General features: G+C 27.7%; 2 protein-coding genes across 3 annotated transcripts; both read right to left on the reverse strand.

The window, feature by feature from the left end:
* Positions 1–413: 413 nt before the first annotated feature.
* On the reverse strand, positions 414–2,053 carry LOC120358249. The gene is made up of 2 exons (XM_039451875.1): positions 1,714–2,053; positions 414–1,481 (listed from the first exon to the last, which is right to left on the reverse strand). The coding sequence occupies exons 1-2, from the start codon at positions 1,832–1,834 to the stop codon at positions 940–942; spliced, it is 663 nt and encodes a 220-aa protein (XP_039307809.1). The 5' UTR covers positions 1,835–2,053; the 3' UTR covers positions 414–939.
* A 1,415-nt stretch (positions 2,054–3,468) lies between these two features.
* On the reverse strand, positions 3,469–10,884 carry LOC113002994 (odorant receptor 43a-like). Of its 2 annotated transcripts, XM_039451833.1 has the most exons (9): positions 10,062–10,884; positions 9,679–9,942; positions 8,867–9,341; positions 6,491–6,590; positions 6,287–6,415; positions 5,663–5,818; positions 4,270–4,339; positions 3,859–4,060; positions 3,469–3,763 (listed from the first exon to the last, which is right to left on the reverse strand). In XM_039451833.1, the coding sequence occupies exons 1-7, from the start codon at positions 10,129–10,131 to the stop codon at positions 4,289–4,291; spliced, it is 1,245 nt and encodes a 414-aa protein (XP_039307767.1). In that variant the 5' UTR covers positions 10,132–10,884; the 3' UTR covers positions 3,469–3,763; positions 3,859–4,060; positions 4,270–4,288. The 2 variants fall into 2 exon arrangements, with proteins under 2 accessions (XP_039307767.1, XP_039307766.1); XM_039451832.1 differs by having other exon boundaries at positions 3,859–4,339.
* Between the last annotated feature and the right edge of the window lie 1,960 nt (positions 10,885–12,844).

Here is a 12,844-nt window from a genome sequence, read left to right on the forward strand (position 1 = left end):
TTACACTCCAAAAAGTAGTCAATGTTAATGGAATAATCTTTCCTGCAGTGATGCAACAAGGGTTGTAGGCTCGTATCATTAGTAAAATAAGATTTCTTGCTTGTCTTGCTTCTAGTTTGTAGCATTCAAGTTCACTCAAGGCACGATATAGTTCATTGCACTTGAGAAATACATATATGAAAACACATTAATGTCTATGTCATTTCAATGTGAATAATTTCTATTGAAAAGTGTTAGAATTCAAGAAATTTAATTGATCTTTTATCCTTCGTAAAAAAAAAAATTTGTAGGTAGTTTATTTAATTCTAATGAAGTTATTTTAACTAATGTTGTTACGAAAACTATTATGAACATATAAGCATGTACAATATAATAAAACAAATTGTCAATATTTGTTTATTTTATCAATAAAATATAAAATTTGACAACAAATGATAACATAACTAAACAAAGACTTTTCAATTGTCAAACATATTCTAATTTAGGAAAATTATTTTTCCAAAATATAAATATACTACATTTACATTGCTTGTATTTATTTATATTTGTGTATTATTACGCAACTTACTTGTTCCATTATAAGCTCTCCCGCACCACAATATAAAAAAGTACCTGTCAATGTAACAAGCAGAAAAAATATCAAATAAAATATTTGAGCAACAACAGCGCCATTTACTTTTCTTTCATGAAGTAACTAGAACATATAAAATAGAAGTAAATGTAGAAGCGAACGTATGCATTAAAATAATTTTATATGTATGCTTTACTTACAATAGTAAATAGAAAGGTGTTTAAACAAATTATTATTGCAAGATAAAGTACCATTAACAACATCATTAAATAATATATATTTTCAATTTTGTCGATAAATCTATAGTATAAAAATATTAAAAAATTAAACTATATAAAAACATTATAAATATGTACAAATTAATTTTTTTAATGTTTAGATTGTGTCAAAAGAAAAATTATAAAAATATTTATATAATTATTTTTTATTAAAATAAAATACCTGATAAGACGTAAATGGGATGTCACAATATTGTTTAATGCTTTGTTAAAATTCTCGCATGAGACTAAACTAACTAGTCGATATCTAAAGTTCTCTAATTGGCCGCAAATATGAAGAACTAATAATAATAAGAAAATATCTACAATCACGTAAACAAAACCTGCTACAAAGATCGTTATAACATGAAGAAAAAATGTTAACTCAAACTGCGGACTCTTATCTACATTGTAGAAGTTATACGTCTGTAGTGGTAACAATTTGCATCGACCCGTAACATTCATTAGGTTTAGTACTTGAATGCCAAAATAAGTAGGAACAGTTATCGTTAGACATGCGATTATGGTGATAACATAACAAACAACCATGCTTAATCGAGCAACTCGTGCTTGTTTTATCATTACAGCTCTCTCTGCATCCAACTTAAACGCTATCCAATCTTCCGCCATCATATTTACAATTGATAAGAGAACTTAAAAATATAAACAATATTATATTGTTAAAATGTCATAATAATAAAATATTTATAAGCGTATTATAATGATAATGTACTATATGTCTAGCAATAAGTGAACCATATAAATGTTGAAAATGTAATATTGAAATTTTAATATAGAATATTTGCAAAGATAAATCAACTGTAATGAATTAAAATTTAACGGAATACAATGTAAAATATTTTATTTTTAGTAATTTTGACACACCTGTTTGTTTCCATCTCATGATGATATATTTTATTGATGCTGTAGTCACTGATAATGTTATACGTAAAATATCTATTACAGTTACCATATTGTCCCAAGATTGCATAGCCGCATTTATCATCGGAACATTAGAAACAAATATTAATAAAATTAAAATAATGCTTGCATGCAGTTTTGACCACAAACTCTTTATAGCGACTTCATTTTTAGGCCACAAGCCTAGAAATTTCAAACCTAAACGATGTATTTCAATTGCCCACTCGAAATCTAATAAGAGATTTTTATAAAATAATTACAAAGAATCATATATAGACTTAGAAAATGAATTATAATAAAATGCAGTAATAATTCGAGAATAATATGAAAACAAAATTATAATAATTTATTTATTATAATTTAATATATAATAATTTATTAGACCCAAAGAACATCTATGAACAAAAAATATGATACTCAATTACCCTTATAACCTAAAAACTCCTTAGTATCCATGAGAACGTAAAAAAAACTGTCTCGTTCTTCTTACCATGAAATGTAAAATAAGCTCACATGCTTTTCATAGAGAAGTAGAAACTCGGTACCCTCCCCAAACGCCTCATTAAATATTAAGAATGCTATGCCGAGTTGATTGCCACTCGTATCGTCAAGAAACTTTACGCGCGTACAATAAGTTATGAAACTCATTTACGTATGGTGTAACAAGGGAGATAGAAAATATCGCAACGCAGTGTATCATAAATTTGCAGAATTTGTGTGAAAAGTTTATTTCAGACTTTACTTCAGTACGTATACGTTACTTCGGAACGAAGTACAACGTTATTTCATTTTTGATGAGATCATGTACTGAGCACAAGACAAAGAAATATTGTGGATGAAGAAACAACAGATGTGCTAGGGACATATATGGGACGTTCGAAACGCGCTCATGCATTCTAATGCATGCACCCTTGAGACATTTTTCTGATAAAGTGTGCTGTATGGAGAAAATAATATTACTTGCATTGTGTACGGATCATTCAACTCTATTTTCTAAATTTGTCCATCGTTATAACACGAATGAAAATATAACATTATATTTATTAATTAAGCAAGTTATGTATTTTATCAGTGTATATTATTATCAATGTATATTATACACTCGTTTTTTTATAAAGTATTTTAATGAATATTGAACTGAAATTTTATAAGATGTAATAGCTTTTATAAATTTAACATTCTCCCAACAAGATATTTAATGTGTTTTATATCTCCAAAATTATATAAGCATCCGATTAATTCAAGTTTCTTCTTAAAATTGGAACAGATATAAAATGGCCATTCCATTTAGGCGAGTTTAAAGAATTCAAATTTTTTGCACTTTTGTAATTCTTGGAGTCTTAAAAATATATCCTTAAAATGTTATGTTAGAGAATTCATTTATTTTAATATAATCGAGAAAATTTTAAACACATTTTTCTTTGAAACTACAATTTTGTAGCTAGATGCTTGCATATCTCGGTCGATTTTTATCCAAATGATGTGATTTTTGGAGAGAATGTTCATAACAAAATTGTCTTCAGTTAAGCGTAAAATTTTATCGGATTTATTAAATCGGATTCCTAGTTTTATTTTTTGATAAAACTTAAAAATTGACGGTTTTTATGATTAAACAACGAACTTTTTTTTCAAATGGAGTCATTTTTTTTAAATTGTTTTAAAAAATTTCTACGCTTAACTAAAAATACACTTATATACAATATAAAATTAAAGAATTTTTTATTTGAAATATCCTATTTATTATTAGACACAGCACGAGCGCCTGTACACTCGTAATTTTTTTCGAAAGAACTCTTCATCAAACTTCGAAGCCACAAACATTTAATATTATTTAAAAACTTTTTTTATAATTGTTTTTTATATTGTTTTTTCGTAAAATGTAATGTACAGAAATACACATTTAAAAATCTTTTCTTACAATTTACTTACAAAATGGTTCCAATCACAGGACAACATAGTATTTCGAAGAATTTTATATAATTTTCTGATTTATTAATATCTATTATATTACATACTAAAATATAAAATGTTTTGTTACATTTTGCAATTTGCTTGCTAATTTCTATTATGCAGTTTATAAAGTCATATATTTATTGCGAAAAATGTTACCTCGGCTAAGATTTGAATCTGAATTTTCCTACATTCCATACAGGCGTCCAGTTCTATGCCTTAACCATCAAGGCATATAATAGTATTTATTATAACTACCGATAATATTAAGAAAATGTTTTGAAGATAGAATTTTGTAGTATAGATTTATCATTTTTCCTTGAACGTAATATTCAAAAGTCTGTATAATCTCGAACTATTCCTAAGACAAATCGTAAAAATCTCATTACATTAGAAGGTACTGCAGTAAATTTATAGTAATTTAATTTAACGGCAAACACTAATAGACAAAACAAATTTTTCTATTCCTATTAAAATATTAAACTATTCCTACAAAAATATTAAATACAACTGTAGTTATTTAAATGTAAAAATCTATTTCTTTTACAAATAATATATATAGTAATATACCATCCTGATCTTTAACTAATTAAAGTTTTGTCAATAAAAACGATATGTAACCACACGATGTTTTTAATACCTAAAAATAATTATATTGTTATTTAGAAAACAAAAATAAAAAATTTCAGTGATAATGTATGTCTGTTAAGTTAGCACCCCCATCGAAACGGCACCGAAATGGCCAAAATTAAGTTTTTTATGTACTAATGTACCCTCTTTTCAATTTTTGTGCTTGAGCGATTTAGCAGGAAATCACGATTGAAGGTGGGGATGCCAGCTTAACGTCAAACCACTCATATTAATAATTCATAAAATTCAAAAATTAATACACTAGAATTAAGTGTTTTTTATGTGCTTTTTAAAGGTATATAAATAAATGTTCGTATTCAACTTCTTTGACCAGAAAATCGTCCCCAAAATACGAATTCACGTTTGCGATACAAGAATAAAGTACCATTAAAAATGCAGATATTAAATTGATCATAGGCCCAAGATATTCTACTATTTATGTGTTTTTGAAGTATGGACGACGAGATTTTTATGCTCATCCCCTTGATCGAAAAACCGATCCTGTAGTGAGAATCCCACCTTCCCGGTACAAGAGTAAAACGCCAGTAAAAAAGCAATCATGAAATTGTTTAAAGGCTCAAAATATTTTCTTATTTATCTGCTTGCGAAATATGCACGACGGAGATTTTTGTACTCATCTTTTTCGACCGAAAAACTGCCCCTGAAATGAGCACCCACGTTCGCGGTATAAGAATAAAGTGCACAAAAATCTCATCGTGCATATTTCAAAAGCACATAAATAAAAGAATATCCTTGGCCTATAACCAATTTAATATCTGCGTTTTTACTGGTCTTTACTCTTGTATTGTAAATTCGTACTTTGAGGACAATTTTTTAGTCGTAGATGTTGAGGTCGAACATTTGTTTATATATCTTTGGAAAGCACATAAAAAGCACTTAATTTTGGCATAAATGTTTCAATTTTTGTGATGGGGGTGCTAACTTATCAGACATATTTTTTTAATAAAATATGAGAAAATGCAGTACTTTAAATGCTACTTTTCAAACGCCGATCATATTTATTTTTATTTTGTGAAGTTATGTCGTCTGCTTCATTAAGACATAGTGTTTTAAAAACATGAAGATCCATATTTGGAAACAGTAAAAGAACGCAAAAAAAGTATTTAATTTAAAAATAAAATTATAAGACACCAAATGTAAAGGCAAGCAATTAATTTATACATCTAATATTTGTAATTCAATTAATGAATAAAATTTTCTTTTAAAAATCACACACACAAACACAATCGCAACAGGTTCCATCTAAAAATATTACAAAATTCTACACTATTTTACAAAGGAATTAAAACACAAAAATATTAAATGATCTTACATTGCAAAAAGTAGCCATTGTTAATGGAATAACTTTTCCTGCAGTGATGCGAAAGGGATGATGGGCTCGTATCATTAATAAAATAAGATTTCTTGCTTTTCTTGATTCCAATTTATACCATTCAAGATTGCACATTGCACGATATACTGCATTGCACTTAACAAATATGTTTATAAGAACATATTAATGTCCATATTATTTAAACGTGATTATTTTCAAATATATTAAGAAGAATTAACTGGGATTTAATTAATGTATATGTTTAATTAATTAATTGATTATTGTATAGAAGAAAAATATATAAAACCACAAGGATCATTTAACTTAAATAAACTTGCATTTTAATTAATAAATGATTTATCTTTTATTAACCACGTATGTACTAGTATGTTAAAAATAAATAAATTTTCAATAGTCTTCTCAAGGATATGATTTCAAATTAGACAAAACACACATGACAAAATAACTCTGACAAAGAAAATTTGTACTACAATTATGTTTCAATATTTATGAGAATTATATAGTGACAAAATACACAAATTATTAGAATATTTGTATAGAGGAAAGTATCCAATAGTAATCGTGTTGATTGCGATTACAACATATATACGTTATATAACCTACTTGCTCGGTTACAAGTTCTCCTGCACCACAATAAATAAGTGTATTCGTCAATAAGGCAATGAGAAGAAGTGACGAAAAATAAAACTTTGTGGCAACAACTTCATTTTGTATTTCTTTGTCAGTAATAAACTAAAATGTATAATTTTTAAAAGATGAAGGTGTATGTTTTAAAGTATACTTTATATTTGTAATGCTGGAACTTACAACAGTAAATAGAAAGCCGTTTAAGCAAAATACAATACCAAAATAGATTATCATTATTAATATCATTAAAGAATACGTATTTTCAATATTTTCAGCAAATCTATGGAATAAAATAAAAATGTTTAAAAGGATATTTATATTTATACTAATAAACTATATATATCTAGAAACGTAAAATAGAGTGACAACTTTGATAGTGAATTTCTGGCATCAAAATCAAAATAAAAGTTCCTATAAGCAATATGTTCAAAAAGTATATGTTAAATATGTATTTAAAGAACTAAGTTTTTTGTGAGAAACACATGAACAGATAAGTTTCAAAAACGCAACATGATTGGACATAGGTCGTAGAGTGACTACAGTATTTAGACCACAGAATTTACATCGCAGAAGTTTGAAAAATTTACTTGCGATTACTATATTATGTTTCTTTGTATCATATTAGTATTGCGTTGTGATTTCAGTTTTTTTACTATTAACCCATTCATAGTGTAATGAAAATTTTATTTTTTCTGTATATAATAAATGTTTCTTAGATGTCTGTTACGATTTTAATATTAAGGTTTTGAAATGAATTCGAATATATTAGGGTCAATCAAATGAAAACGGAACAGATTGTATAACGAGCATGACGCGGACGTTGGTAACCCTTTTTGGTGTGTTATGGACATGCCCTCTATTGAGAATTAGGGAAAGACGGCGTGAATGTTTTCCGTTGTTTGTTAGACAAAGCTACCTTGCTCGAAGTGAGGTCAGTGCGTCGTGTGTGCGTCCGTCATCACTATGGAGGTCGAGAAAGAAGAACAGCGAAGTGTAATATGGTTTTTGACTGCGGAAGGAGTGTCAGGAAGTGCAATTCATGTCCAAATGTCTGCTGAATATGGCGAACACAGTATGTCACATGTGCGTGTGTTTGCGTGGAATAAATGAATTTGAGAAAATTCTGATATTATATTCGGATTCAGTAACACCAAAAATCATTGAAAACCAAGTTTCATACAAATCACAACAGGATAAATTCATTTTTAGATGTGCATTATGTTGCCTATATTACACATTGGTGGCACATATTTATCCTGTATACATAAACTATATACTGAGGTTAATATTACTGAGGTTAATATTAACGAAACCATAAAGAATTAAACGTCAACAAATCGATACAACTCTCTACGGTTTTATCAATAATAACACTAATATCTAACAACTGAAATCATAATACTGATATGACATAAAGCATATAATAAAGTGGTTGAGTGTAAATTATCTTTTCACTCATATATTCTATTTTTTCGAACTTATGTGACGTAAATCCTCACTTATCATGATTACAGGAGTTATTGTACGTTCACACGATTCTTTCCCATATTTTAAGTACATTTTGTATGTATCTGAAGTTAAGATAAAATAACATCAATTCAATGTCATTTGCTACATTTTAGTTGCATCTTTAAAATAAAAATATTTATACATATACAGGGTGTCCAAAAATAGCTACTTATGCCCTCGTGGATTGATAGAGCAAGTCAAACTGAGAAGAAAAGTCCTTTACCATTTTTCAATACTTACAATAGTTACCGAAACAAAAATTAGTGAAGTTCGGCGAATGAGCGCGTATTTTCCCTGCCCACCGCGCGCGGGGACCACCCGTCGGTCACCCCCCTCGGCAGCAGGGCTTGGCGACCGATGGGCGGTCCTCGCGCGCGGTAGACAGGGAAAATACGCGCTTATTCGCCGAACTTTACTAATTTTTGTTTCGGTAACTATTGTAAGTATTGAAAAATGGTAAAGGACTTTTCTTCTCAGTTTGACTTGCTCTATCAATCCACGAGGGCACAAGTAACTATTTTCGGAAACCCTGTATATGTATATTGATAATATTATCTCATGAAATATTAATAAAAGTAAATCAAAACTATTGACTAGTTTCGAGAAGTGCATTTTTTAGACGTGACGATAACATAATTAATTGTGTATATTAAATGAAAACTTGCAAATAGTACAAAATATTCTAAATGTATTAATGTAATGTATTATTCACATCCATTAAACATTAATGTTTACAAGTAACAGTATTGGGCTCAGAAAACTAAATCAAATGTACAAAGATCATATCAATAAACATCATAAAAAATAATTATATTATTTGTCTACATTGTTAATTTTTATCGAATAATAAAATTATATGTTACACGCGAATATCTGGTGTTGGCTCTTTATTGGCATTACCTTTGCACATTTGATTAATGTTAACATCCAATTAAAATAAAATAATATAACATATAAAATTTAAAGTCTTCGTAGGAAGAAGTTTTAGCAGTGATATTTCTAAACTTGTTTTATTGAATATTTTACTTTTGTAATAAAAATTCATACCTGATAAGTCGCAAATGAGTTGCTATAATATTATTCAGAACTTTGTTATATTTGTAATGTTCACACGAGACCAAACTAACTAATTGGCATCTGAAGTTTTCTAATTGACCACAAATGTGAAGAATTATTAGTATCAAAAAAATGTCTACAGACATGTAAATGATGCTTGACAACAAAATTGCTAGAGCATGGATGAAAAATGTCAATTCATACTGCGGACTCTTATTTGTATCGTAGAAGTGAAACTTCTCTAACGGTAATAACCTATTCCCATCCGTTAAATTCGTTGCGTATATTATTTGCGTGCCAAAATAAGGAGGAAGGACTACCGAGAAAAACCCTAATAGAATCATATGATATCCAATAATCATAATTAATCGGGCAGATCGTGCTTGTCTTATCATTACATTTCTCTCTGCATCGTGCTTGAACGCCATCCAATCTTCCGCCATCATATTTATAATTGCAAAGATGACTTGAAAATATAAATAAATATAAATAAATAAATATATATATATATATATATATGTATAATAAATATTAATAAATAATAAACATTGTTAAGATATTAAACTATTTAGATAAAGTTTCAGGTATATTATTTATTAACTTTCAAAATATAATAATAAAAGAATTCTATGCGTTCCATAATTTATTTTAATATATACTGCTATATATGTATAAGTGTAAACCATATATGATTTTATGATCTTAATATTATAATCAACAATATGTACATTATAATGAATCAACTGTTTGATGGTTTAATAAAATATTGCTAAATATTTTGTTTCAAATAATTTAAAACGTACCTGTTCGTTTGCATCTTATGATAACGTATTTTACTAATATTGTCAGTAGAGGTAATGTGATCTGTAAATTGTCTGTTAAAAGTACCATATCGCCCCAGACACGTGTAACCGTACATATCATTGGAATAGAAATGAATAGTAATAGAATGAAAATAATGCCGACCCAAATTTCTGACCAACTTTTTCTAATAAATTTTCCAGTTTTAGGCCACAAGCCGATCACTTCCATAGCTAAGCGATGAAATTCAACTGCCCACATGAAATCTAACAAATTTTTAATAAATAAAATTATTTGTATACATGATACGGTTTGAAAGATTAAATTAATTCATCCATTAGACATGTAAATCGTGCGTAATTAATAAAATATATGAAATCAATACCTCGGTAACCTAAAGATTTCGTAATGTCCATGTTGAGAACTAACATGAAGAGAATCATCTTTCCCAACATGTAGCATAGAATAACCGTCGCGCATGCTCTCTATACAGGTTCAAAAACCGGACAATTTCGTCCAATGCTACATTAAATATTAAAAATACTATCCCCAAGTGACTGCAACTGTTAGTGGCGCAGAAAACTTTACAAGCGTAATAAATAATAAAGCCGTTCACATTCGGTTTAACAGGATAAGAGATGGAAAATATTGCATCGCAATATATTATAAGTTTATCGAATATTCGTCTCGAAAGTTTTCCGTATACTTTCATATTGCTTCATAATATTACGCTTTCCCTTCAAAACGAGAATAATGTAATTGCATATTTAATGAGATTCTATATACCATCTATAAGAACTCAGAAATATTATTAAATAAAAAAAAGAAGATAATACATTGCTATTCTATGCAACTTTTCAGTGTCTCTTTCGAAGATAGATCTGTCGTTTCAACAAATGTGAGTGAATGCAGCATTATTTCTATGAAGCAGATATAATATGTATTTTATAATTGTTTATGCATTTTTATATTAGGGAAAGTATAAAAGAAAAATTCTGTAATGTGTAAAAACTTTTAAAGATCCAGTAACACTATTGCTACGAAATAATATGTTTTGGCTTGTTACTGTACTTCGATGATAAGTTAGCCAAATTGTTTCTCAAAATTTTGGAGCAGATGATAAAACTTACACAGATGTATCAAAAATGATTATCTTATTATGTTGATTTATGAAAACATTATCAGAAAGCAAAAAATCTAAAAGTTATTTCTAAATCTAAATCTAAAAATCTTTGTTAAAAACACATACACTAGAGATTTTATATTAATTAGATTTGTTGTTTTTCAGTCAATATTACATACAGAAGTCTAATTTTCATCAAATTATTCTTACGGACATTGAAAAAATCATCATATCATAGAATGTTTAATAATACAGTTAAATAAATACAACATATTAATTAGCAAAATTTTATTTTTACTGTGACCGTTACTGTGACTAAATACATTATTACCAATGCAAACACATCTATCTTTTTCATGAATAATAGATATTAATGTATCATCTTGAATTTCAAGCATGTTTTAAGAGAACTTACCTGCTTTGCGAGAAGTACGTTGAATATTAAAAGTGTTAGCCCTAGTTTAACAACAGTCCCTTGTTTCGTAAAAACTTTTCGAACATGGTAACTGTAAAAAATAAAAACATCATATTTCATTATTTCATAGACTCGTGAAGTCTACACTTTTTTTTCATTTTACGAAGCTGTACTATAATATGTATGTACACATTTTCATATAAAAAAGATAATTCATTTTTAATTGAACTTCTGTTGAAGGAAGATGAAAAAAAACATAAAACGTTGCAGAAAAATATGAAAAAAAAAACTTTATTTAATAGAAAATGTGTATAAACAGTTCTATGAACATAATATGTAATGTATAAACTCGCAGACTACCTTGTTGCTAAACTCGCATCCGTTATCCGAAAGGAGAAGACTTGGTGTCCCAAAATTGTAAATATATTCAGAAGTGATATCTTACTTGTTTAACTCTTTCACTTATTAATCAGTGTTGTCCACATATTGTTCGAATTCAACTTACTATTATTTGTGAAGATTACTTATTTTTTTTACGTATACATACATATGTATAGACATATACATATATGTATATGATACATTCTGAGAAAAAAATATAAATTTCTCAATATTTTTGAAATTTTTTATTTGTATAAAATTTCTGAAAAAAATTTTTACATAACCAATAATTATGGCTTAAGTTGATGTCGAATAACGTCGATTCTACAAATCATTGCATGCAAAAATCATTCTACTTGTTTTCATGTATAAAATGATAAAAATAAACGATGCAAGATTAATAATATAATTAGTTAATTTTATTTTTATATTATTGCATTGTCAAATCGACGTCGAATCGATATTGATTTGATCTTTAACAAAATTTTTTAGAATATAAGATTATTTATTACATATATATTCCAAAAATATTAAAAAATGTGTGAAACTTCCATTATACTTTTTATATACGCAACATTTGGTTATTTAAAAATATTATAATTTTGACGTAAGTTTTGAATCGATTGTAACAATATCAAAACGACATCGTTTCGAAGAATTATTTCTGAGTGGGTTCTACATGAAAAAATCAATTCAACTTAAATATTTTTAATATTAACAATAAAGAATTGAAATCACAATATAAATATATTATGAAGGCACATAACAGAGTGGTTGTAAGCAAACTATCTTTATTCCTTCTATTTTTTCCGACTTCTGCGGCGTACATCCCAGTGCAGTAAATACCGACTTTACCCTATAGAATTTTGTATATCTCAGAACTCTTCTTCATTTTGATCAGAGAACAATCAAAATTTAACTTGATTGTGATATTTACAATACCGATAGAGATTTTGTAAATAATTAGACAAACAGTTAATGTAGCTAATATTATAAAGGAACAATAATTACTTAGACTAATATTACTTTGACTAATATAAAAAAAATCGAATCTTAGATTTTGAATGAATATAAAATATTATAGAAAACGTGTATATAGTTAATACCACTATAACCTGAAGATATTGAAACATCCATGTTCTTGACTAATATGTAATAGTACTTTTCCATTCTTTTAATCCTAAGATAGAAAGTAGTCGTCACGCACGCTTGTGAAATAAGGCTCCTGAGTACTCGCCGCGGCCATATT

The sequence above is a fragment of the Solenopsis invicta genome, chromosome 7 (genome assembly GCF_016802725.1).
Source record: "Solenopsis invicta isolate M01_SB chromosome 7, UNIL_Sinv_3.0, whole genome shotgun sequence".
Classification (NCBI taxonomy): Eukaryota; Metazoa; Arthropoda; class Insecta; order Hymenoptera; family Formicidae; genus Solenopsis; species Solenopsis invicta.